Source organism: Callithrix jacchus, chromosome 3 (assembly GCF_049354715.1).
Source record: "Callithrix jacchus isolate 240 chromosome 3, calJac240_pri, whole genome shotgun sequence".
NCBI classification, from domain to species: Eukaryota; Metazoa; Chordata; class Mammalia; order Primates; family Cebidae; genus Callithrix; species Callithrix jacchus.
Window position 1 is genome coordinate 180,286,098 of NC_133504.1, and position 23,196 is coordinate 180,309,293.

General features: G+C 38.9%; 1 protein-coding gene across 5 annotated transcripts in view; it reads left to right on the forward strand.

Annotated features, from left to right (window-relative positions):
- Positions 1-23,196, forward strand: part of BOD1L1 (biorientation of chromosomes in cell division 1 like 1) — a 64,311-nt gene that overhangs the window by 22,949 nt on the left and 18,166 nt on the right. For all 5 annotated transcript variants that reach the window (XM_035294038.3, XM_035294041.3, XM_035294040.3 and 2 more), the window contains exons 7-15: positions 2,536-2,647; positions 3,262-3,400; positions 4,737-4,809; positions 6,827-12,941; positions 14,739-14,803; positions 15,941-16,025; positions 19,558-19,601; positions 21,071-21,131; positions 22,707-22,777. In XM_035294038.3, the coding sequence (XP_035149929.3) occupies positions 2,536-2,647; positions 3,262-3,400; positions 4,737-4,809; positions 6,827-12,941; positions 14,739-14,803; positions 15,941-16,025; positions 19,558-19,601; positions 21,071-21,131; positions 22,707-22,777 (6,765 nt within the window). The remainder of the gene's footprint in view (positions 1-2,535; positions 2,648-3,261; positions 3,401-4,736; positions 4,810-6,826; positions 12,942-14,738; positions 14,804-15,940; positions 16,026-19,557; positions 19,602-21,070; positions 21,132-22,706; positions 22,778-23,196) is intronic.

Here is a 23,196-nt window from a genome sequence, read left to right on the forward strand (position 1 = left end):
TTCGTCACATTCTGGTACACCTATCAAACGTAGGTGAGGTCTCTTCACATAGTCCCACATTTCTTGGAGACTTTGTTCATTCCTTCTTGCATTTTTTTCTCTAATCTTGGTTTCTCGTTTTATTGAGTTGATCTTCAACTTCTGATATTCTTTCTTCTGCTTGGTCAATTCAGCTGTTGAAACTTGTGCATGCTTCGCAAATTTCTCGTGTTGTGTTTTTCAGCTCCTTCAGTTCATTCATACTCCTCTCTAAGTTGTCCATTCTTGTTATTTCCTCGAATCTTTTTTCAAATCTTTTTTCAAGGTTGTTAGTTTCTTTGCATTGATTTAATACATGTTCTTTTAGCTCACAGAAGTTTCTTATTACCCACCTTCTGAAGTCTAATTCCGTCATTTCGTCACAGTTGTTCTCCGTCCAGCTTTGTTCCCTTGCTGGTGAGGAGTTGTGGTCCTGTGTAGGTGGCGAGGTGTTCTAGTTTCAGGTGTTTTCCTTCTTTATACGCTGGTTTCTTCCCATCTTTGTGGATTTATCCACCTGTCGTCTGAGTAGTTGCTGACTTTTCGATTGGGTCTCTAAGTGGACGCCCAGATTGTTGATGATGAAGTATTTCTGTTACTTGGTTTTCCTTCTACCAGTCTAGCCCCTCTGCTGTACGACTGCTGAGGTCCACTCCAGGCCCTGCTTGTCTGGGGTACACCTGTAGCAGCTGCGGAACTGTGAGGGATGCTACCAGTTTTTTCTTCTGCTATCTTTGTCCCAGAATGATGCCTGCCACATGTCAGTCTGATCAGTCTTTTTGTGGTGACTCTTTGGATATACAGGGGTCAGGGAGCTGCTTGAGGAGACAATCTGTACTTTATAGGAGCTCAAGTGCTGAGCTGTGAGCTCTGTTGATCATTCCGGGTCATTAGGCAGGTACGTTTAAGTCTGCTACAGCAGAACCCATAAAACCCCTTTTTTTTCCTCAGATGCTCTGTCTCGGGGAGTTGGGGCTTTCTTTATGAGTATCCATTGCACTGTTCTGCCCAGCTAGGAGGCAGTCTAGTCACTATTTGCCTGCCGAGGCTCTGCCCTGATGGCGTGGGGTCCGCCCTGTTGCTGCGGGCTCTGCCCTGCTGCTGCGGTCTCCGCCCTGCAGCTGAGTCTCTCTGTTATGGCAGGTTGCCTCTGCAATGGGAGTGTACCTCAGTAGGGGCGGATTGCCTCGGTAATGGCGGTTGCCCCGCCCCCACGGAGCTGCACTGTCCTGGGTTCAGCTTGTGCCCGCAGTGAAACTCTCCACCCGGAGCATTTTGAATTGCCGTTTTGTTTGTCCCTGTGGGTGTGAAACCCACCGAGCCTGCTCACCTGGGTCACTGTCTCAGAGCGCTTTTTTTTTTTTTTTTTTAAGTTGAATGCTTCACTCTCTCCCAGGTGTTTCAGTCGCCTGCTGTTAGGGCACCGGGATCTGTGTGATTTTCCGTGCAGCGACCCACTGCGCTGGCTCAAACACCACTTCCCAGGAATTTCCTGGTCTGGCTCACTGTCCAAGTCCCATTTAATCATGTGGATATGCTAATCTGCCCTCCCAAGTCTCAGATTGTCAGTTTAACAGGGTACCCAGACCAGTGCATTTTGTGCGGAGTGTTGCGGAGTGCCGCTGCACCGCGGCACCAGCCCAAGCGGCCGCACCAGCCAAAACAGCTGCGCTGGCGTCCCGTGTCTCTCCTACACCTGGGAATTTCCCTGTTCTGTGGGCAACCAAGATCTGTCTGGAAATGCGGCTTTGACTCGGCCTCTGTGCGTTCACTGAGAGCTGCAATCCTGGGTTGTTCTTACCGCGCCATCTTGAATCTTCCCCCAAGGACTTTTTTTTGAAAATTTAACCACCAGGTCTGGTGAGCCCGTAGGAGCCAGCTCCAGCACACCACTGGGAGGGTCCCTGTTTTGGAAGCTGGACTCTGTCCTCCTCCTGAAGCCCCTGGAGAGAGCCAGCGAGACTGCTTTGATTCTGCAGGCTCCATGCCCCCAGGGCCTTTGACTCCTTTTCTCTTTCTGCTTTAAAAGACAACAGCTGCAAGTTCCAAGTCCAAAGCTTGGCTCCCAAGAGTATAACCAGCAAGTTGTATGTGTTGTAGAACTAGCTATCACTTTAATCTTTATTTAAACTGTTTTCTATAACAATAGTTGAAATGTTATAAGACCTACCTTTATATACTTGATGTTCATAGATATTTTCAGAGCTATCTTTTTGATTGAAACGACCAGTTTATTTAATCACTTTTTCCCAAAACAATACCTTTACCATCCTTTAAACTAATGACATTCTGTAAGAGTAATGGCCAATTTTAACATCTGTTTCTTTTATTCTGGTAGCTTTCAGATGGAAACATACACATACATATGTGTGTATATATATGTAGCATTTGTGTACTTTTTCAGAGCCCATTAATTTGTAAGAACAACTGAAGGGTATACTAAAACTTTTAAAAAGTACAGTTTTTCAGCATGTTTTTACCTTTGCCTAATAATCTTAGGATATTTTGTGATTTTAGGCTAAAGAAAAAGAAGAGAGGCTTTTAAGAAGGCGAATTAATAGAGAGAAACTTGAAGAAAAACGAAAACAGAAAGCAGAAAAGACAAAGGGTTCAAAAACCAAGAGTCAAGGTATAGATGTTAACCTTTACTAAACTGTCTTTTATATTTCATTATTTTCCAGGTGCTCTCATATTATTTACAAGATCTAAATATAAGATAAAATGATCTCTTCTCAAATGTTGAAATTTTCCTTACATTTTAATCTCATGTGATTGTTTTTAGTATATTGCTAAATCTAAATTAAACATTTTACCAGATACCAGTTTATGCAATTCATTTGTTAGCAGTTTATTTTTCTGTAATGATTGAATTATCACTGGAAAGTAGATTGTTAACATATGAGTAATCAAGCTTGCTGGTCGTTAATGAAATTAACCTATGCTTATGTTAACTAAAATGTCAAACATTTACCTGGAATATTACCTTGAACAAAATCATATTCCCTCTAGGCACCAATCCTATGTAATAAGCGAATTTGAATTCACATAAACAGGCACTTATGTGATTATTTGAAATAGGAAAGATAAGAGTTCTTCGTCCAAAATACTATGTCTATTCCAGCACAACTTTAAGAATATTAAAGCCAAACTTTAACAATGATTAGAAAAATCTTAATGAAAAGTAAATATTCTCTGTTTATAAAACTCTTCTGAAATACATTTTATTGATTACTTCTTTTCTAGGCAAGGGTAGTGTCGACTTAGAAGAATCGTCAACTAAGAGTTTGGAACCTAAAGCCCCCAGAATTAAAGAAGTCCTTAAAGAACGGAAAGTTTTAGAGAAAAAAGTAGCCTTAAGCAAAAAGAGAAAAAAAGATTCAAGGTACACATTTTACATATTTTATTTGGTCACTCCCCTGAGGTGCTTTCAGAAGAGAGGCATTGAAGTGTCTGTAAAGAGTTGTACTTTAGATGTGTATGTTACTGCATGTTTATGAAGGACCTTAGGGTTTCATCTTTAGTATCATAATGTTAGTATCTGTAACATTTCTAAGTAGTGTATCTTAATCTTTTTGGGGGGGGTCCCAGATGTTTTTGATAATTTGATGAGAGCTTTAGACCCTCTCCCCTGAAAAATGTACATACATAATCTAACAATTATCCCTAAAGTTTTAGAGTCTATGGATCCTCTAGAAGTTCTCTGGAAGTATTCCTCTTGTTGGTGTTCAGTGACCACTTATTTACAATTGTTATTTCCAGTCTTTCCATGCGGTTACTTTTACCAGTATTCCGTCATTCTCCCCCAATCCAGATTCTGAGCCAGGTTCCTTGTTAACACTACATTATCACTGTTAACTTTTTAAGAATTAGAAAGCTAAAGAGACTCTTGAGGGTAGAGCTGTGAAGTCATGTGAGCAATGGGCTACAATTTTGCTACTCCATCAAGCTGTATTTATGTAAATTTATCACAGACTTCAAGATAACTGAATTGATAATTTGTAGAACTTGGTAAGAGTAGTAAGCTCTCAGATTTCTTACTGTTACTACATCTCATCCTTATTGATCTGAATAAATAAGACTGCCTGTTTACTCAAAAGGTAGTAATTTCGAAGTGTAATTATAGCCCCTAAAACATTCATCTTTAAGCAACAAATTAGCAATTTTGTTTTAGCTGTACTTTCCTTTAGCACCAAGAACAGTTCATGCTATATTTGGGATTGTGCTCTCCTTTGTTGACTAAGAATTGATAGGATTTAAATTGAAATATAACAAGTCTCCATTAGTGGATCAAGTGTATAAATTAGAGTAAAAGGCCAGACATGGTGGCTCAAGCCTTTAATCCCAGCACTTTGGGAGGCAGAGGCAGGTGGATCACATCAGGTCAAGAGTTCAAGATCAGCGTGACCAACATGTTGAAACCCTGTGTCTACTAAAAATATAAAATTAGCCAAGTGTGGTGGCACATGCCTGTAATCCAGCTACTTGGGAGGCTGAGGCAGGAGAATCACTTGAACTCAGAAGCAGAGATTGCAGTGAGGCAAGATCATGCCGTTGCACTCCAGCCTGGGCAGCAAGAGCAAGACTCTGCTCAAAAAAATAATAATAATAAAATAAAATAAACAAAAATTATAGTAAAGGAAAGCTTTTTTATTTGTTTCAACCTTCCTAAAAAATTTTTACATTTGATTCACACTTTATATTTGACTCTTTCCCCTTAGGAATGTTGAAGAAAACTCCAAAAAGAAACAGCAATCTGAAGAAGATTCCAAAGAAACCCTTAAAACAAGTGAGGTATGTCTTAATAAAACCTCATTTCAAATGCTCTTCGTTAGATATAGACTGTTTAGTCCTTTAGACTAAAACTTAGACTGTAATTTGACTTTTTTCAAGTTAAATTAAAAAATCACTTCCATTCAGCATTTTGAAACCCCATTTTGTTATGTCCCAAATTCCCTATTTTGTTGAGTGGATTTATATATTTACTTTTATCTAGGTTATAGCTACTTTTCTTCTCTTTTCCCATTTCTCATAATTGCAGTAACAAAATTGCCAGTAATAACAAAAAAGGAAAAAGGGAGGATAAAAATTAAAATCTAGAATCCCTCCTCTATAACAAATTATCCATTTTATTCCCCTTTATTCCTTGTCCACAGGTCCATATAATGTTTTAGAGTAGAAGTAACCTGGCAAACTGTTTGTAACATTTTACTTGTTTCATGTTACCTTTTAGGCTTTCTAATTATTTAATGATTGTGTAGTGTTACAACTAACAGGTAGACCACAGTTTATGTAGGCATGTGCTTATATTTTAGCACTTAGGTTGTTTCCAAGATTTGATCGTTTTAAACAGTAAAAGTGATGTACAATGTTTTCTTCCCCCGTTCAGGATTATTTTTGTGAGCCAAACTTTTGCTTTCACTGGTTTGAAATTCTTCTTTACAAAGCCACATTACCTATAGTTCTGTAACTAAAATATCTTAATATTTTTAGAGGGAAAAAGCAGTAATTTAGTGATTATTTGTTCATTATTAGCAAACATAAATTTATTTACTCAGAAATTAAAGGCTTATTTAGAAGTATATAGTGATGGTTTAATGACATATGTTTAATACGTTTAACTTTTATGATAAATCTCTATAAGAAATTATCTCATAAAATTGTGTTCACTTTCTTTAGAATTAGTTTTTGATTGTAAAATTAGGTTGAGGCAAACTCTTGTTAGTTCTTTGAGGGATTTAATTTTAGGCTATTTATGAAGGTCTTGTTATGTCCTGGACTCCATTATTAGTAGAAGTACATTATTCTTTGGGTTGGAATTTAAGGAGATGCAGTGTTAAACTGACCTGGAGGCACAAAGGTCTGCCTAAGAACTTTGGCCCATTATTTGCATAAGAATAATTATAGCTAGTAGTCAGTGAGTCTTTATTGAAGTGAATTTAGTCAACATCCACTCATTAATATTAATCATCTACTTAGTGCCGAATCACAGGGCAGGAGGGAAAGTTTAGATGCTACTGTCTCTCAGTATCTTTCGCTGAATACATAAACATATACATATGTTATATATGATATGGTTACTGTGAGTTATGGTGTACATTTGAAACTTCATGTGTACAAGTAGCCTAAATCCATGTGGTTTCCATACATAATTCAGGTTTCTAAATTAAAATATAGGAAATCTATATTTCACCATACAGTTTTTAAATTGCCTTCATGTATTATGTTTTATACAGGAAAGACCATTGGACTGTCATTTATTCAGCTCCTATTTATTAGCGAGTACTGTGCATTAGTGAGCTCTAGTGATGCAGAATTGGAGAATGTATAGACAAATCAGTGCCTGTGATATACTGGAAGGAGTATTAGACTTGGAATGAAATAATCTAAACTAATTTCTAACATACTAACTTGTGGCCTGGGTGTAAAGTTATGGAATCATGCTGAGCTTCAATTTCCTGATGTTTTAATGGCATATTTTTGAATATTTAACTCTATTTTGTGATAAATCTCTGTAAGAAAATAATCTAATAAAATTGTGTTCATACTGTTTAGAATTTTTTTTAATGTAAAATGTGGTTGATGCAAACTCCTGTTAGTTTTTTGAGGAATTTAACTTTTTAAAACCAACTTAACAATGCGTATTTTTAAATCAGGGAAGGTTTTGACACCTACCCAGACTGCTTGCATGAATTAAGTGAGATGTTACGTATGTGACAGCACTCGGCATATTAAGTGCACCCAGATGTTACTTTTGAATCTAAAAGTTGATTTTGGTATTTCTCATATTTTAACCTTTGTCTTCCTCCAGCATTGTGAAAAGGAAAAGATATCTTCTTCAAAGGAGCCGAAGCATGTTCATGCAAAAAGTGAACCAAGTAAACCTGCCCGGAGACTTTCAGAGTCTTTGCATGTAGTTGATGAAAACAAAAATGAATCCAAAATAGAAAGAGAACATAAAAGACGGACATCTACCCCTGTTGTGATGGAGGGGGCCCAGGAGGAGACTGACACAAGAGATGTAAAAAGGCAAGTAGAACGCTCAGAAATTTGCACCGAAGAGCCCCAGAAACAGAAAAGCACACTTAAAAATGAAAAGCATCTAAAGAAAGATGATTCTGAAACACCACATTTGAAAAACCTGCTTAAGAAAGAGGTGAAATCCTCCAAGGAGAAGCCTGAAAGAGAGAAAACTCCATCAGAAGACAAACTGTCTATGAAACATAAATATAAAGGTGATTGTGTGCATAAGACAAGTGATGACACTGAACTTCACTCTTCTGAGAAAGGTTTAAAAGCAGAGGAAACTAATCAGAAGCAAAGTCAACAAACAAAGCTCTCTACAGATGATAAAGCCGAACGAAAAAGTAAACATAGGAATGAAAGGAAATTATCAGTATTAGGCAAAGATGGAAAGCCAGTTTCTGAATATATTATAAAAACAGATGAGAATGTTCGCAAAGAAAACAACAAAAAAGAGAGACGCTTGTCAGCTGAAAAAACTAAGGCAGAGCACAAGTCCAGAAGATCAAGTGATTCTAAAATTCAAAAAGACTCTCTGAGTTCCAAGCAACATGGTATTACATTACAAAGAAGAAGTGAAAGTTATTCAGAAGATAAGTGTGACATGGACCCCACTAACATGGATTGTAACTTGAAACCAGAAGAGGTTGTTCACAAGGAGAAACGACGAACGAAGAGCTTGTTAGAGGAGAAACTTATGTTGAAGTCTAAATCAAAAAGTCAAGGCAAACAGTTAAAAGTTATAGAAACAGAATTACAAGAAGGTGTCACAAAACAGTCAACCACTCCAAAACCAGACAAGGAGAAGAACACAGAAGAGAATGACTCAGAAAAACAGCGAAAGTCTAAAGTTGAAGACAAACCTTTTGAAGAAACTGGTGTTGAACCTGTGTTAGAGACTGCTTCTTCTTCAGCACATAGTACACAGAAAGATTCTAGTCACAGAGCCAGGTTACCGTTAGCAAAGGAGAAATATAAGAGTGATAAAGACTCCACTTCCACTAGGCTTGAGAGAAAGTTGTCAGATGGCCACAAAAGCAGAAGCTTGAAACATAGTAGTAAAGACATAAAAAAGAAGGAAGAAAATAAATCAGATGACAAGGATGGTAAAGAAGTTGACAGTAATCATGAAAAGGCCAGAGGTAACAGTTCAGTCATGGAAAAGAAATTAAGTAAAAGGTTTTGTGAAAAGAGGGGAAGCTTATCACAAGAAATGACCAAAGGAGAAGAAAAATTAGCAGCAAATACTTTGAGCACTCCCAGCAGTTCTTCCCTTCAGAGACCAAAAAAGAGTGGTGATACAACATTGATCCCTGAACAAGAGCCAATGGAAATTGATTCTGAGCCAGGCATTGAAAATGTGTCTGAAGTATCTAAAACCCCAGACAATAGCAATAATAATTCTCAGCAAGACATTGACTCTGAAAATATGAAACAAAAAACGGTTGCCACAGTTTTAAAGGATGAATTAAGAACTTTCACAGCAGATTCAAAAACAACAGCTCCAGCTTGTAAGTCAGGCCGTGGAACAGGAGTTAACAGTAATTCTGAAAAGCATGTTGACCACAGAAGTACCCTGACCAAGAAAATGCATTTCCAGAGTGCTGTGTCCAAACTGAACCCTGGAGAGAAAGAACCCATTCATAGAGGAACTAATGACGTGAATATAGATTCTGAAACTGTTCACAGAACGTTACCAAGTGTCCCATCAGAAAATGATAGGGTACAGAATAATTTGAAAAATGCAGCCAAACCCACTGAAGAACATGTTGCTCAAGGAGATGTTGTTCTTGAACATTCCACAAATTTAGACTCCTCTCCATCCTTAAGTTCAGTGACTGTTGTGCCTCTGAGAGAATCTTGTGATCCTGATGTAATTCCTCTCTTTGACAAAAGAACTGTTTTTGAAGGTGGCACAGCCAGCACCTCCCCTGTGGATCACTCTGCTCTCCCTATTCAAAGTCTGACTGTTAAGGAATCAGAAGTCCTTAAGACAAGTGACAGCAAAGAAGGTGGTGACAGTTTCACAGTAGATACACCAGCAAAAGCAAGCATCTCTAGCAAAAGACACATTCCAGAAGGTCACCAGGCTACTTTATTGGATGGCAGACAAGGAAAGATAATCATGCCTCTTGGAAGCAAGTTAATGGGCATGATTGTGGAAAATGAGAATGTTACCAAAGAAGGTGGCTTAGTAGACGTAGCCAAGAAAGAAAGTGACTTAAATGCAGAGCCCAACTTAAAGCAGACAGTTAAAGCAACAGTAGAGAATGACAAGAAGGATAGCATTACTATTGATCATGCTGTAGGCATAAGTACAGAAAAATACACTGAAACTGTCCAACTTAAGCATAAAAGAGGCCTAGGCAAAGTAAAAGACATATCAATTGATGTTGAAAGAAGTAATGAGAACAGTGAGGTAGACACCAGTGCTGGAAGTGGCTCTGCACCCTTTGTTTTACAGCAAAGGAATGGACAAACTGAGGATGTGGCAACTGGACCTGGGAGAGCAGGAAAGACTTCCGTTGCCACTAGTACAGAAGGGAAGGACAAAGATGTCACCTTAAGTCCAGTGAAGGCTGGGGCTGCCACAACCACTTCTTCGGAAATAAGAGAGAGTGAGGTGGCTTTGCCCTGCACCAGCATTGAGGCAGACGAAGGCCTCATAATAGGAATACATTCCAGAAATAATCCTCCTCGTGTTGGTGCGGAAGCCAGTGAGTGCACTGTTTTTGCTGCAGCCGAAGAAGGTGGGGCTATTGTCACAGAAGGATTTGCTGAAAGTGAAACCTTCCTCACAAGCACTAAGGAAGGAGATAGTGGGGAGTGTGCTGTGGCTGAGTCTGAGGACAGAGCAGCAGACCTACTAGCTGTTCATGCAATTAAAATCGAAGCCAATATAAATAGTGTTGTGACAGAGGAAAAGGATGATGCTGTAACCAGTGCAGGCTCTGAAGAAAAATGTGATGGTTCTTCAAGTAGAGACTCAGAAATAGTTGAAGGAACTATTACATTTATTAGTGAGGTTGAAAGTGATGGAGCAGTTACAAGTGCTGGGACAGAAATAAGAGCCGGATCTATAAGCAGTGAAGAGGTGGATGGCTCCCGGGGAAATATGAGAATGGGTCCCAAAAAAGAAACAGAGGGCACTGTGACATGTACAGGAGCAGAAGGCAGAAGTGATAACTTTGTGATCTGCTCAGTAACAGGAGCAGAGTCCCGGGAGGAACACATGGTTACAGGTGCAGGTGTTGTCCTGGTAGATAACGATGCACCACCAGGAACAAGCGCCAGCCAAGAAGGAGATGGTTCTGTGAATGATGGTACAGAAGGTGAGAGTGCAGTCACCAGCACAGGGATAACAGAAGACGGAGAAGGGCCAGCAAGTTGCACAGGTTCAGAAGATAGCAGCGAAGGCTTTGCTATGAGTTCTGAATCAGAAGAAAATGGAGAGATTGCAATGGACAGCACAGTAGCCAAAGAATGCACTAATGTACCATTAGTTGCTGCTGGTCCTTGTGATGATGAAGGCATTGTGACTAGCACAGGTGCAAAAGAGGAAGATGAGGAAGGGGAGGGTGTTGTGACTAGTACTGGAAGAGGAAATGAAATTGGGCATGCTTCAACTTGCACAGGGATAGAAGAAAGTGAAGGAGTATTGGTTTGTGAAAGTGCAGAAGGGGACAGTCAGATTGGTACTGTGGTAGAGCATGTGGAAGCTGAGGCTGGAGCTGCCATCATGAATGCAAATGAAAATAATGTTGACAGCATGAGTGGTGCAGAGAAAGAAAGTAAAGACACAGATATCTGCTCCAGTGCAAAAGGCATTGTGGAAAGCAGTGTGACCAGTGCAATCTCTGGAAAGGATGAAGTGACACCAATTCCAGGAGGTTGTGAGGGACCTATGACTAGTGCTGCTTCTGATCAGAGTGCCAGTCAGCTTGAAAAAGTTGAAGATATCACTATTTCCACTGGCCTGGTGGGGGGTAGTTATGACGTTCTTGTATCTGGTGAAGTTCCAGAATGTGAAGTTGCCCACACTTCACCAAGCGAAAAAGAAGATGAGGGCATCATCACCTCTGTAGAAAATGAAGAATGTGTTGGCCTCATGGCGACTACGGCCAGTGATGATATTACCAACCAAAATAGCCTAGCTGGGGGTAAAAGTCAAGGCAAAGGCTTAATGATTTCCACCAGTACCACAAATGATTACACCCCTCACATAAGCACCATTATAGATGTAGAAGGAGGTCACTCAACTGCTCTGAGAACTGAAGAAAATATGGAAGGTACCAGAGAAAGCACAGAAGAATTTGAGGCCCCCATGCCCAGTGCAGTCTCAGAAGATGACAGCCAGCTCACTGCCAGCAGAAAAGAAGAGAAAGATGAGTGTGCTATGATTTCCACAAGCATAGGGGAAGAGTTCGAAGTGCCTATCTCCAGTGCAACAACCATGAAGTGTGCTGGAAGTCTGCAGCCAGTTGCTGCCGCAATGGAAGAAAGGACTACAGGTCCAGTCTTGATAAGCACCGCCGACTTTGACGGGCCTATGCCCAGTGCACCCCCAGAAGCTGAAAGTCCTCTTGCCTCCACCAGCAAAGAGGAAAAGGATGAATGTGCTCTCATTTCCACTAGCATAGCAGAAGAGTGTGAGGATTCTGTTTCCAGTGTGGTTGTTGAAAGTGAAAGTGAGCGAGCTGGTACAGTCATGGAAGAAAAAGACGGGAGTGCTATCATCTCTACGAGCTCAGTGGAAGACTGTGAGGGCCCAGTGTCCAGTGCTGTCCCTCAGGAGGGAGGCCACCCCTCAGTCACACCAGCAGAAGAGATGGGTGACACTGCCATGATTTCCACAAGCACCTCTGAAGGGCGTGAAGCAGTCATGATTGGTGCTGTCCTCCAGGATGAGGATCGGCTCACCATCACAAGAGTGGAAGACTTGAGTGACGCTGCCATCATCTCCACCAGCACAGCAGAATGTGTGCCAATTTCTGCCAGCATCAACAGACATGAAGAGAATCAGCCAACTGCAGGCAACCCAGAAGGAAATGGTGACCCATCAGCCACAAAAGTGAGCAAGCACAAGGTCCCCATGCCCAGCCTAATTGCTGAGAATAACTGCCAGTGTCCTGGGCCAGTCAGGGGAGGCAAAGAACTGGGTCCTGTGATGGCCATGAGCACTGAGGAGGGGCACAATGGGTTATCAGTCCAAATACCCTCTGCAGAGCAAGGCCATCCAAGCGCTGTTTGTGCAGAAGGAGAAGAGAAGCATGGCAAGGAGTGCCCTGAAACAGGACCATTTGCAGGAAGAGGATGGAAAGAGAGCACTTTACACCTCATAAATGCAGAAGAGAAGAATGTATTGCTGAACGTGGTTCCAGAGACAGGGACAGCAGCGGGCAGTAGCACAGCAAGTTGTTCAGCAGGAAGGGGCTTACAGGGCAGTGCTAACTCACCTGCCCACCCAAGAGGACCGGAACAAACATCTGGGCAGACAGCTCAGGATCCCTCTGTCAGCATTCACTATTTGGCAGCAGTAAATACTGGTGCTAATGCCGGTGATATGCCGCCTGTCCAAGGCACCACAGTTGAGCATTCCTTTCTCCCTCCTGAGCAGCAGGGACCTGCAGATAACTTGAAAACCAGTACCACCAAATGTATTACTGGCCAAGAATCAAAAATTGGCCCTTCCCACACAGTGATACTTCCAGCTACCTACAGTGTAGCTCTGTTGGCTCCTAAACGTGAGCAGGACTTGGCTATAAAGAGTGATTACAGTGGCAAATGGACTGATCAGGCATCTGCTGAGAAAACAGGAGATGATAACAGCACAAGGAAATCATTCCACGAGGAAGGAGACTTAACGGCTACTTTGTCTTCTGAAGAAAATGTGTGTGACATAGGTGAGAATCTGTACGTAATTGCCAATTTTAACATTTTACAAAGATGATTGTACAGCAGAGTGCATTTAGGGCACTCTTTCAAAAGATGATTCTGGTTCCAGAAAGATAAATATCTACAAATTTTTTTCTTGTATCATAATGTTGCAAAATAATTCTCCTCAAACTTGAAGGTCAAGCTTCTCTAAAAGATACTTATGTTTAAAAGTGTAAAACCTTTGGCCCATTTCTCATGTGTGGGGAGAGGAGTAATAGCAGGAGGCTGAGACCTGGGAAGTCCATGTGTTACTTATATGACTGCTACAACTTACTAAACCACTTTGATCTACAGGCTTCTTGTCAGTCAAAATGAAGAGTACCCTACCACAATCCAAAGAAAGCAATATGTTTTTTTGTTTAACCACCCTCATTTTACAAATAAGAAAATAGAGTCAGGAAATTTAAATAACTTTCATGGTCCTCGAGTGCCTTTTAGAACAAAAAAAAAGCTTCTGAGTCTCCATTTCTTAGTGTATAAAATGGGATTAATAAGGTGGGATCATAGTACAAAGGCAAACATGATTCCAGCCCTTATCTCATTATATCTTTGCAGTATTTGTTCATTCAGTCTGTTGGTTCCTTTGAATCAAGGGAGCACATTATTAACAGGTTATTTTTCAGATAAAATGAGTTCGTTTCTAGTTTAGCATATTTTTGAAAGAGAAAGGAAACATTTTCCCCTGCTGACAGATTTTGGACAGTGCTGGTCTTTTAGAAATAACTTTCAAAGATACTTTCTCAGTCATTTCCTATACCATCCAGTTTCACATACTTTATACCAGATACCGGGAGCTGAGGATTCCAGGACAAATACTCAGGAGAAAAGTGGGCAGTGACACTTTAAAGCATGACAATTGTATAGAATGGAATTAAGCACAGGATGCTGTAAGAACTCAAAGGGTACCTATGGGCTGGACTTGAAGGAGCAGAGGAATTCTTTTCCACTCTGGCATCCTGGACTTTTAACTGAAAGAGACCTTAGCCCTCATGTAACCCTGCCTCAGGAAGCTGAGGCCAATAGATTTAGTCTTGCTCACTATAGACACTTAGGAGATTAAGAAATCTGCAAGGGTTGAAACAAGTAACTTTACAAGTTTCTATTGAATTTAGCCTGGAGTAAATTGAATGCTCCAAAGTTTCTATGATTTAATCATTGCTACAATTACTCATCGCTCCTTTTTTTCTGAATAAGCAAAAATAGAAGGGTTTCTACAGAACCTTCCATACAATCTACAGAAGGATATAGGAAAGAGGTAAGACCAGAGTAGAATTCACTCTCTACAGCTGAGAAAATTTTATTTTATTTTTGTCTAACACAGTTTTTTTTAACTTTTGCTCAATTTTGCTGTGCTCACTATGAAGCAAGTAAAGTGAATCTGTTCATAAATCACCTTTACTGAGAATAGACCTTAATGACTCAGAATATTTTTTACGGACAACCCCGATGGAGATCACTGCAGAAAAATACTTGGAAACAGATGTCTGCACAAATAATACTTTTATCATTCCTTCTGGGCAGCCATCTTACTGTGCAAACAAGAATTTCACTCACCCAAAATGAGCAATTGATTCCTGCCTTTCATCCAGATCCTTTTTATACAACATACTCCTTCTGACCCTTTTCTACTGATGGCAAAATAAACCAGAAGAGAGATGGCACAGCCTGTCAGATAACCACATTCTATTATCCATGACTTTTTGATCTCAGATGGATTTTGCAAGCAAATTCTTAAATTGTACTAATGGCTTGAATTTCATTAGGCAATGAAGAGTCTCCATTGAATGTTTTGGGAGGATTGGAGCTGAAAGCTGACTTGCAAATGGAGGTATGGCTTATAATTCAGCTGTGCTGAACTGTAGGTGATTAAATACTGTTTCATTACATATACACATATATATACTTATGTGGTACATAGAGCCTGTTCTCCTTGGACTTACAACATTTAGTGTTGTTATTGCTGTATCCTGTGGGAGGAAAAAGCTAAGAACCTCAATAACCTTAGTAAATAGTGCCATCATCACTTCCATTTACTCAAGCTAGAAACATGAGTCACCCTCAGTTTCTCCATCATCCCACATTTAATCTATCGCCATTTCTTACAGGTTTCATTTCCATAATGCAACATGAGTCCATCTACTTCTGTTTCTACAGTCACCACCCTAGGCTAAGCCACTACTTCATAGCATCTCCATTAGGCTTTGTTTCACTCCAGCCCTCCTCTAGTGTGATTCACACAGCCCTGCAGGTAGTCTTTAGAAATATAACTTAGGCCCTATCATTGCTCTGCCTAAAATTTGTGGTGGCTTCCCATCATACTTAGAATAAAATCTGCTTTTATTTTAAAGCTTGGCTTGGGTACTTCATGCAATTTAGGCTCCATATCCGCTTTCTAGCCTGTTCTCAAGGCACCATCCAAGTATGTGTGACAAGACAGCAGTGAACATGGGGGTTAAGAAAACAACTTGCCCAACAGGAGCAATGGGCAGGTAGACAGGAGGGCTTGCAAGGAGGACACTGGAATAGAGTTCTGAAAGAGTGGACATTTCCCAGAAGAGAAAGAAAAAGAGCCTTTCAAGCAAAGAGAGTGTTGTGTTCTAGACCCAGAGATGGGAGGGCACGGTATGTCTCAGGCACTGCAGTGGTACATGATGAGCTGTGGTGAGACTTAAGCCTGGAAGGGAGTGGGAGCCCATCAGGAAGAGTTTTGTGTGGTATGCTGAGTTGGGGTTTTGCTTTTAAAGCAATAGAAGACCCATTAATGGATAAAAAATGAGATTAAATTGATTTCTTATTTGCTTTGTTTTTAAAGGCTGATGTATTTATTTTTAAAGTTTTGTGTACTCTTGAAAGTAGACTTTTATATTGTTTGAAGATGCTAGAGTTTTTTGTTTAATTCATTCGAGGTTAGTCTTCTTGTAAAAACCCCAGTTAACTTATTTTTATGGTGCTTTGGATTTTTTAGGCTTATGTGCCTTCAGAGGAAGAGAAACATCGTGAAATTTTGGTACCACCAGAAAGTCTGTGTGGGGGAAAGCCAAGTGGAATAGGTGAGCTCCTTATAGTGGTTGTTCACATTGGTTTTGATTTTTCCTTGCATGTGGTTTTACCTTTCTAAAAATCAGTAGCTGATGCATAGTAATATACAAGCTATATTAATATGCCTCTCGCTGTTTTAAAATAAATTGGGGGAATTCTTTACTATTATATTTTTAACATATACTTTTTCTCATGAAATGTCAATCAACATTATGTAGGGTAATTGTTTAAATCTGATTATTTCCAAATAATAATGCAAAATGAAAGTTGTTTTAGAGCAAACGCTTGCTCTACCCCAAAAATATTTCCCCATACCCCTGCCTACCCCCAGATGCTATAGCAGCTCATTTCCAAAAGGCTAATCTGAGCCTAAGGGCTCACTTTAAACCATTTGCTCTTGTCTCTTGCTCTGGCTTTTGCCCCAGTGACTGCACAGAAACTGTTTTCAGCTTATATAACCACTTCTCAGTCTCTCTGGGCAACAGTCTTTATTGTGGACTACAGATTTTAAGAGAGAGCCCCAATGTCAGAAAGGATAATGGCAGGAGCTCTTAAATGTTTTGGTCTCAAGGACCAAAAGATTACAGAAAAATTACCAAAAACCCCAGAGATTTTGTTACATGGCTTATGCATGTTGACATTTGCTAAATAAAAAATTAAAATTGAGAAAAGTAAATGTTAAGTCACTGTTATTCAATGTAATTAACTACTGTAAGTTAACAACTCTTTTTTCATGAAAAATAGCTATATTTTCCAGAACAACACAATTAAGTGATAAAAGCAAAATGGTTTTTCGTTTTTGCAAATCCTTTTAAATCTGGCTTAATAGAAAACAGCTGTTTCTCATATCTATTTCCACATTCAATCCTGTTGCTGTTTATTGTTTTGGTTGAAGTATATGAAGGAAATTCAACATTACAGATAGATGGTTGGGTTTTAAGGCTTTTCAGATAATTATGTGTACTTCTTGGCCTCTGGAAAATTACATTGAGCATTCACGTGTCTGTAAGACAAATAATGTTAGTTTGGCCCTGTGGATTTCTTGATGGAAAGCCTCAGGAATTCCTGGGAGGCTGGACCATAACTGGCTTAAGGAAATGGAAATGAGAAGAACTCTGACAGAGAGGAATTATTTCTAGTTTGTATTGCAAACATGGTTGTGTATTTTCTTCTGATTCCCACAATATTTTTTTTAAGTACTAGGAACTATAGAGTATGTGACCAACTTTAAGCCAGTTCTCTATTTTTTCCCACAATGTTAAAATGTCCAAGCAAGTCAGGCGGAATAAACAGGGTGATTTTGGTTTTAAATACTTAAAACAAAAACCTCTATAAGTATTTGCTTAAAGGGACTTTGTTAGCTTATAAAACTGAAAAATCTAGGTAAAGCATAATCCAAGAGGATGCAGATAGCTCCAAAGACACATCTAGTAGAAACTCTCTTTTATATCTTCTTCCTCATCCCCTGAACAAGGATCATTGCTTTCTCATTCATAGCCTCTATTTTTAGCTTTGGCTTACCATTCCCGGACAAAATCCTTTCTGATTTAGCGTAAGTACATGTGTCTACCCTAAACTAATTCCTGTGACCAGACGAATGTAGGTTACTATTTGAAATAAGTCAAGTGCTCTGTTCCTGGATCCACATGGCATTCCAGACGACAGTCTGAGCTCTTGGGGAAGGTGCCAGTAATCTCTGCTTTAGTCTGATTGGCTCTTTAAATTAGTTCCCTGACAAAGATCATTAGGTCTGCTACTTATGAGTACTAGGGAAATCAACATGGAGGTGACTGATGGAGATAAGTCATTCACTGAAAAGAACATGCAAATGTGCAAATAAGTAAGGTATTATAATAAAGATATGAACTTGACTGTGAGCTTCTCTGAGGTAGGGCCTCAGGGAAGACTTGTGTTGGCTAAATCAACCTCTCCCCCACTCCCTATCTTTTAATTACAGAAAGTAAGATATACAGAAATGCATAAGAAGTTCCCTACTCTCTATGAGTAACCACCTTCAGTAAAATTACATATTTTAAACAAAAATAAAATTATGTTTCTATTTTTCTAGAATTTTTTTTACTCAACCATATATTGCAGGCATCCATCATTATTTTGTCAGCATATACAGATCCACTTTCTTTGTTTGAATAGCTAAATAATCATAATACCAGTTTTAGATCTTTTAGTAGTCTCAGGTTTTTTACTATTATAGAGCTGCAGCAAACTTACATAATGTACATCACTACATGTGTTTTACCACGTATTTCCATAAAATTACATCGGCAGAGGGAGGGTCAAAGAATATATGGGTTGAGTATCCCTAATCCAATATGCTTGGGATCAGAAGTGTTTTGGATTTCAGATTCTTAGGGTTTTGGAATATGTATATTACAGCTCATTGAACATCCCGTATCTAAAAATTCAAAGTCTGAAAGTCCCAGTGAGCCTTTTTTTTGAGAGTCATGTTGGCACTCAGAGAATTTGAGATTTTGGAGCATTTCAGATTTCTCATTTTGGATTTGAGATGCTCAACTTGTATAAGTTCTGAATTTTTATAAGTACTTGTTACTCACTTGGGGCTAAATATTGAATGATGAGTAGGTGTGCGTTAGGTGTACAAGGCAAAGAGAAGGGCAGTAGATGTGGAGTGATTCAGATTCAATGAATAGTACATGTAAATCCTCAGCCATGACTATCTGGGGAGGTTTGGGGAGTGGGAGCAGTTGAGGACCTTCTTACATAAAGCCATCTGAAAGGGTCTCAGAAGACTTGTAAGAAGTGGCAGCCAGTCCTAGAAGACCACACTAAGACTGGGTAAGTCATTTATGCTGACAGGATAAAACCCTGAGGATGACTAATCTATTCAAAACTTGGACAGATACATTAATTAAAATGCGCACGGGTGTTTTATACTACAAATAATTAACGTCTCATTTGTTAATTGTCAGGAAGCTAACATTTTTGGGTTGTGAAGTCCTTTGTTCCCACAGTTATTTTTCAGATAGCTTTACTGTGTTTAGGTACAGTTTGGTAAGAGATCTACTTACGTAAAAGGAAGTTGTTTAAAAGAAAAATGTGTGTTCTGTCACTGTTGAGTAGAAACAGTAGACTTTGTACTTCATGTTTCCAAAGAATATAAACAGACCATTGCTGTTTGAGGGGATAGGATCTAACTTTTCATTTGATGGCATTATTTTAAGTGAACCTGTGTTATACTGCAGCTTAATGGCTACATTACGGTCTTTTCCTTTTTTTCTAAGCTTCAGATCACCAACATAGTTAAATCACCATAGTGATTTAATGTACCATTGCCGTTATTATAAAAATGCAGGCAACATTAATTTCTATTGTCTAGTACTTTCTGGTAGTACAACATGGATTGATTGTGGGAAGTAACTGGTCAGAATTTTATAATTTATGAAGGCAAGTAAGCCACTTGGTGACATAGCCCTTCTTACCTATCTTAGAAATCTTCAAACTAGTTTCTCTGCATTTCAGAAACAATATTCTGTTTCTTTACATCTCACTTTTGTTTTTGAGCAGCTGAACTCCAGAGGGAGACTTTGTTGGTGAATGAATCACTAAATGTAAGTTACTGTAATTGTTTTGCTTTTTGTGGTTATTGGATTTTTTATTTGATTTTTTTTTTGAGAGCTAGTGAGGAGGAGACATCTAGTAAAGGGGTTGCCTGTTTATTTCTATAGGTGCCATGAGGTGTTTGGTAGTGTGCTCTTCATTTGAGCTCAGCATTCTGACAGCAGCTTTTACTCGCTCTTTGCCATGTTCACCTGTGCCCACTGATGAAGAACTCTGAACTTTCTATTGTTTATTATTATAATGGGATTGAAAATTGGATTTTGATGTCATAAATCATCCTGATACTATAGATAAAATAGATTTTAATTTGACAATTAGATTTCTCTTTATCTTTTTAGAAAGCTTTTCTTAAGATACTAACCTGTAACTACTATGTGTACTATTTTTTCCCAGATGTGGCTCTCATGATCCCTTTCGTGCTTAAAAGAGTCTTGTTTTTTGGACTTTCTGTCTTAATGTATTTATAAGGAACCTTGTATTGTACCAGTAGTGAACATTTTGTAAAATGTTCCCAAATCTGCAGACAACTGCATTCTTTCCAATGCTACAAGAGGAATTGGGGTACTATCAGTGAATTGTGGGATCAGAGCATCCTCATCACCAAGCACCCTATTTTCTAGCTATAAATTCATACACCATATGCTGAATGAGAAGAAAGAGAAAAGCACCACTTGTTGTAGTTCAAGTTTGCCATCCAAGAGTTAAAAAGATTATAACTAGACACAGTGGCATGGCCTATAGTCCCCGCTACGGAGAAAATTGAGGTGGGAGGATCACTTGAGCCCAGGAGTTTGGATCCAGCCTGGGGAACATAGCAAGACCCTGTCTGTAGTAATGAATTTCGTTTAATAAAATAAGTTTTAAATGTTAAAAAGATTTTAAATGGGGTTGAATCTTACAAAGCCAGCTGGCATGTTCTCCATTCTGCCTCAGTCCCCTGAGTCCACCAGCAGCTGTCTTTTCCCCAGTTGAGCATAAATGTCCTTTCCAAATGTGTACAAAATTCTATAGCCTGGACTTAGGATATTGTAGGATATTCTGAGGATTTCTCCTTAGTTTAAAAAAAAAGGTAGAATTGATAAGATTTGCCAAATAGGAAATCCTATTATAGAATCCTATGGAGTTTTTAAAGAAAAAAGAAAATCATGCAGGATTTGGATGGGAAGGGAAATTTATGAAATTCAGAAAATGTTTCTCATATTTCTTCTTACTCTTTGCCATTTGCTGCTTTAAAGATAGAATATGCACAATAATTTGTTAAACTGAAACTTTTTCAAAGAGATATTGCATGCTTTTGAGCTTCTGGGGGAAATTAAAAAGAATGTGTACCCCAATTCCTTTTGGCATTTGTACAAACAGCAAGGTTATATAAACTACCTTCCCTCCTCTCTCTTTTTTTTTATTGCCTTTAAATTTGTTGTGAGACTATCTATAAATATTTTTTATATTGTATATTTAGGTTGAAAATTCAGGCTTCAGAACAAATGAAGAAATACATGGCAAATCTTATAGCAAAGGAGGTAAGTTAATGAATTTCATAATCATAGTTTTAATATTAGTTATAGTTACCATTTATTGAGTACAGTCTACATACCAGGCCTTGTGTTAATTATTTTACAAATTTTCTCTCATTTAATTCATATGATTCAGTAAAGCGATGGTTAACAGCATCACTCCTATAGTTGAGGAAAACGAGGTTTAGGCCAGGTGACTTATTCCAGGTCATACAGCTTGTAAGTGATGTCTTGCTTTAAATAGCTACTACAGCTTTGTCATTAACCTCTCAGTTGACTGAACCCAACATGAATACAAAATGCATAGTCCCCTGTGGATTGCAAGTACCCAACTGTGAAATGTGTTAACTTCTGACAGGCAGTTTCAGGGTGGTAGCATATCAAGGATGTCACATTAATGTGGGTCTTGTCCCAGGGATGAGATCTGGTGGCCACACAACCCGTGCAGGCTGCCAACTCTGGACAGATAATTCCATTCTCAAATTATCTGAACATAGAATTTTCTTGATGCCTACTAATTTTGTTAATTTCCTATTGTAAGAGTAGGGAAAGAGGTTTATTTGCTTACACAGTTACTTTTATAACATATACCATATTTCAAATGAAAGTAAAGCAGTGATAGACACGCATGTACCCCATAACCTAGTTTTGCCCTATCATAAAATTTAGTATATTTGCTTCACATGTCTTTTAAAAAATATTACAGTTAGAGTGGAATTCCCATTTACCCCGTCCCAATCCCAATCTCTCTCCCTTTAATCCCACTCCAAAAGGAACCACTATTCTGCATTAGCATCCCTAAACAATATGTAACACATGTTGCCTGCTTTAGGGAAATGGTCTCACATTACATAAACCCTCCCCATCTTATTTGCTCATTCAGCAGCATTCCGAGATTTTGTCCTGTTGATTGGTATTAACTCTAATTACTTTAATTCTTTTGAATATACCACAATTAGTATTTTCTGCTTCTTTTGTACATTAGTTTGCACATTTAGGTATTTTGAAACTTTTCCCAGTTACAAAGAGTGTTACTGTGTATGTTCTCGTACCTTTCCCAGTGCATGTGTAGTATACTTGTATTTCTAGGTGTGGCATTGCTCAGTTAAAGGCACCTCTTCAACTTTACTGCATGTGCTAACTTGACCCTAAGTGGCATACCAGTTGTCTCTCCACACAATCTCCCCTATTTGGTATTGTTTGACTGGTGAATGTTTGTTAGTCTGATGATTATGATGCAGTAATTTATTTCTTAATACAGTGTCGCTACACAAACTGGGGAGAAGGGACTTGCAGTCTTCTGTGTAAAGTCCAGTGTTGTTACCCCGGACATGTTACTGCTCTCTTTGAACCCCATTCACTCACATCTACAAATGGAAAAAAGAGAACATAACTGACAGAGTTGTGTCGAGAATCCCATCAAAAATCATTTGAACTATCTACCACAATGCTTTGTACATAACTCCTACTCAGTAAAGTTACTAACTCAGTTTTCTCCCAGCCCCCTGACAAACACCTAAAATAAGTATTGGGATAGAAAAATATTTAAGATTTTTTTTCCTTTTTCTATTCACTACTCAGAAATACCCAGTGGTGGAAAAGACAGCACAGAAGCCGTAGACAGTCACAGTGTTGAAGCAGATCCTAAAGAGGTGTGTTTTAGTAAACTCAAGTGTTTGATATTTTATATGTAACATTTGCACTGTGCACAAAGAAGGGCTTTAGAAAGGCTCTACTGCTTTGTAGAAATTAAGTATGAAGTGGGTATATTAAGTGTTCCACATGTCACTTTTGTCTGTATATGCCCTTTCCATGTTTAGGCAATTTGGCAGTTCCCGGGACTGTTTGGAGGTGCCCGTGTTGTACAGTCAGAATGTTTTTTATGGCCTACCTTTCATCAAGCATAAGAAGTCCATTGTTACTGAGCCACTAAGACAGTAGAAAAATACTACTAATTATGACATACCATCAGTTGTAAGATACATATAGCCTGACTCCAGAGATAGTGAAATGGAAATTCTTTTAAAACATGTGTTTTAGAATTATTGAAATACAGTATGTAGCTAGAAAC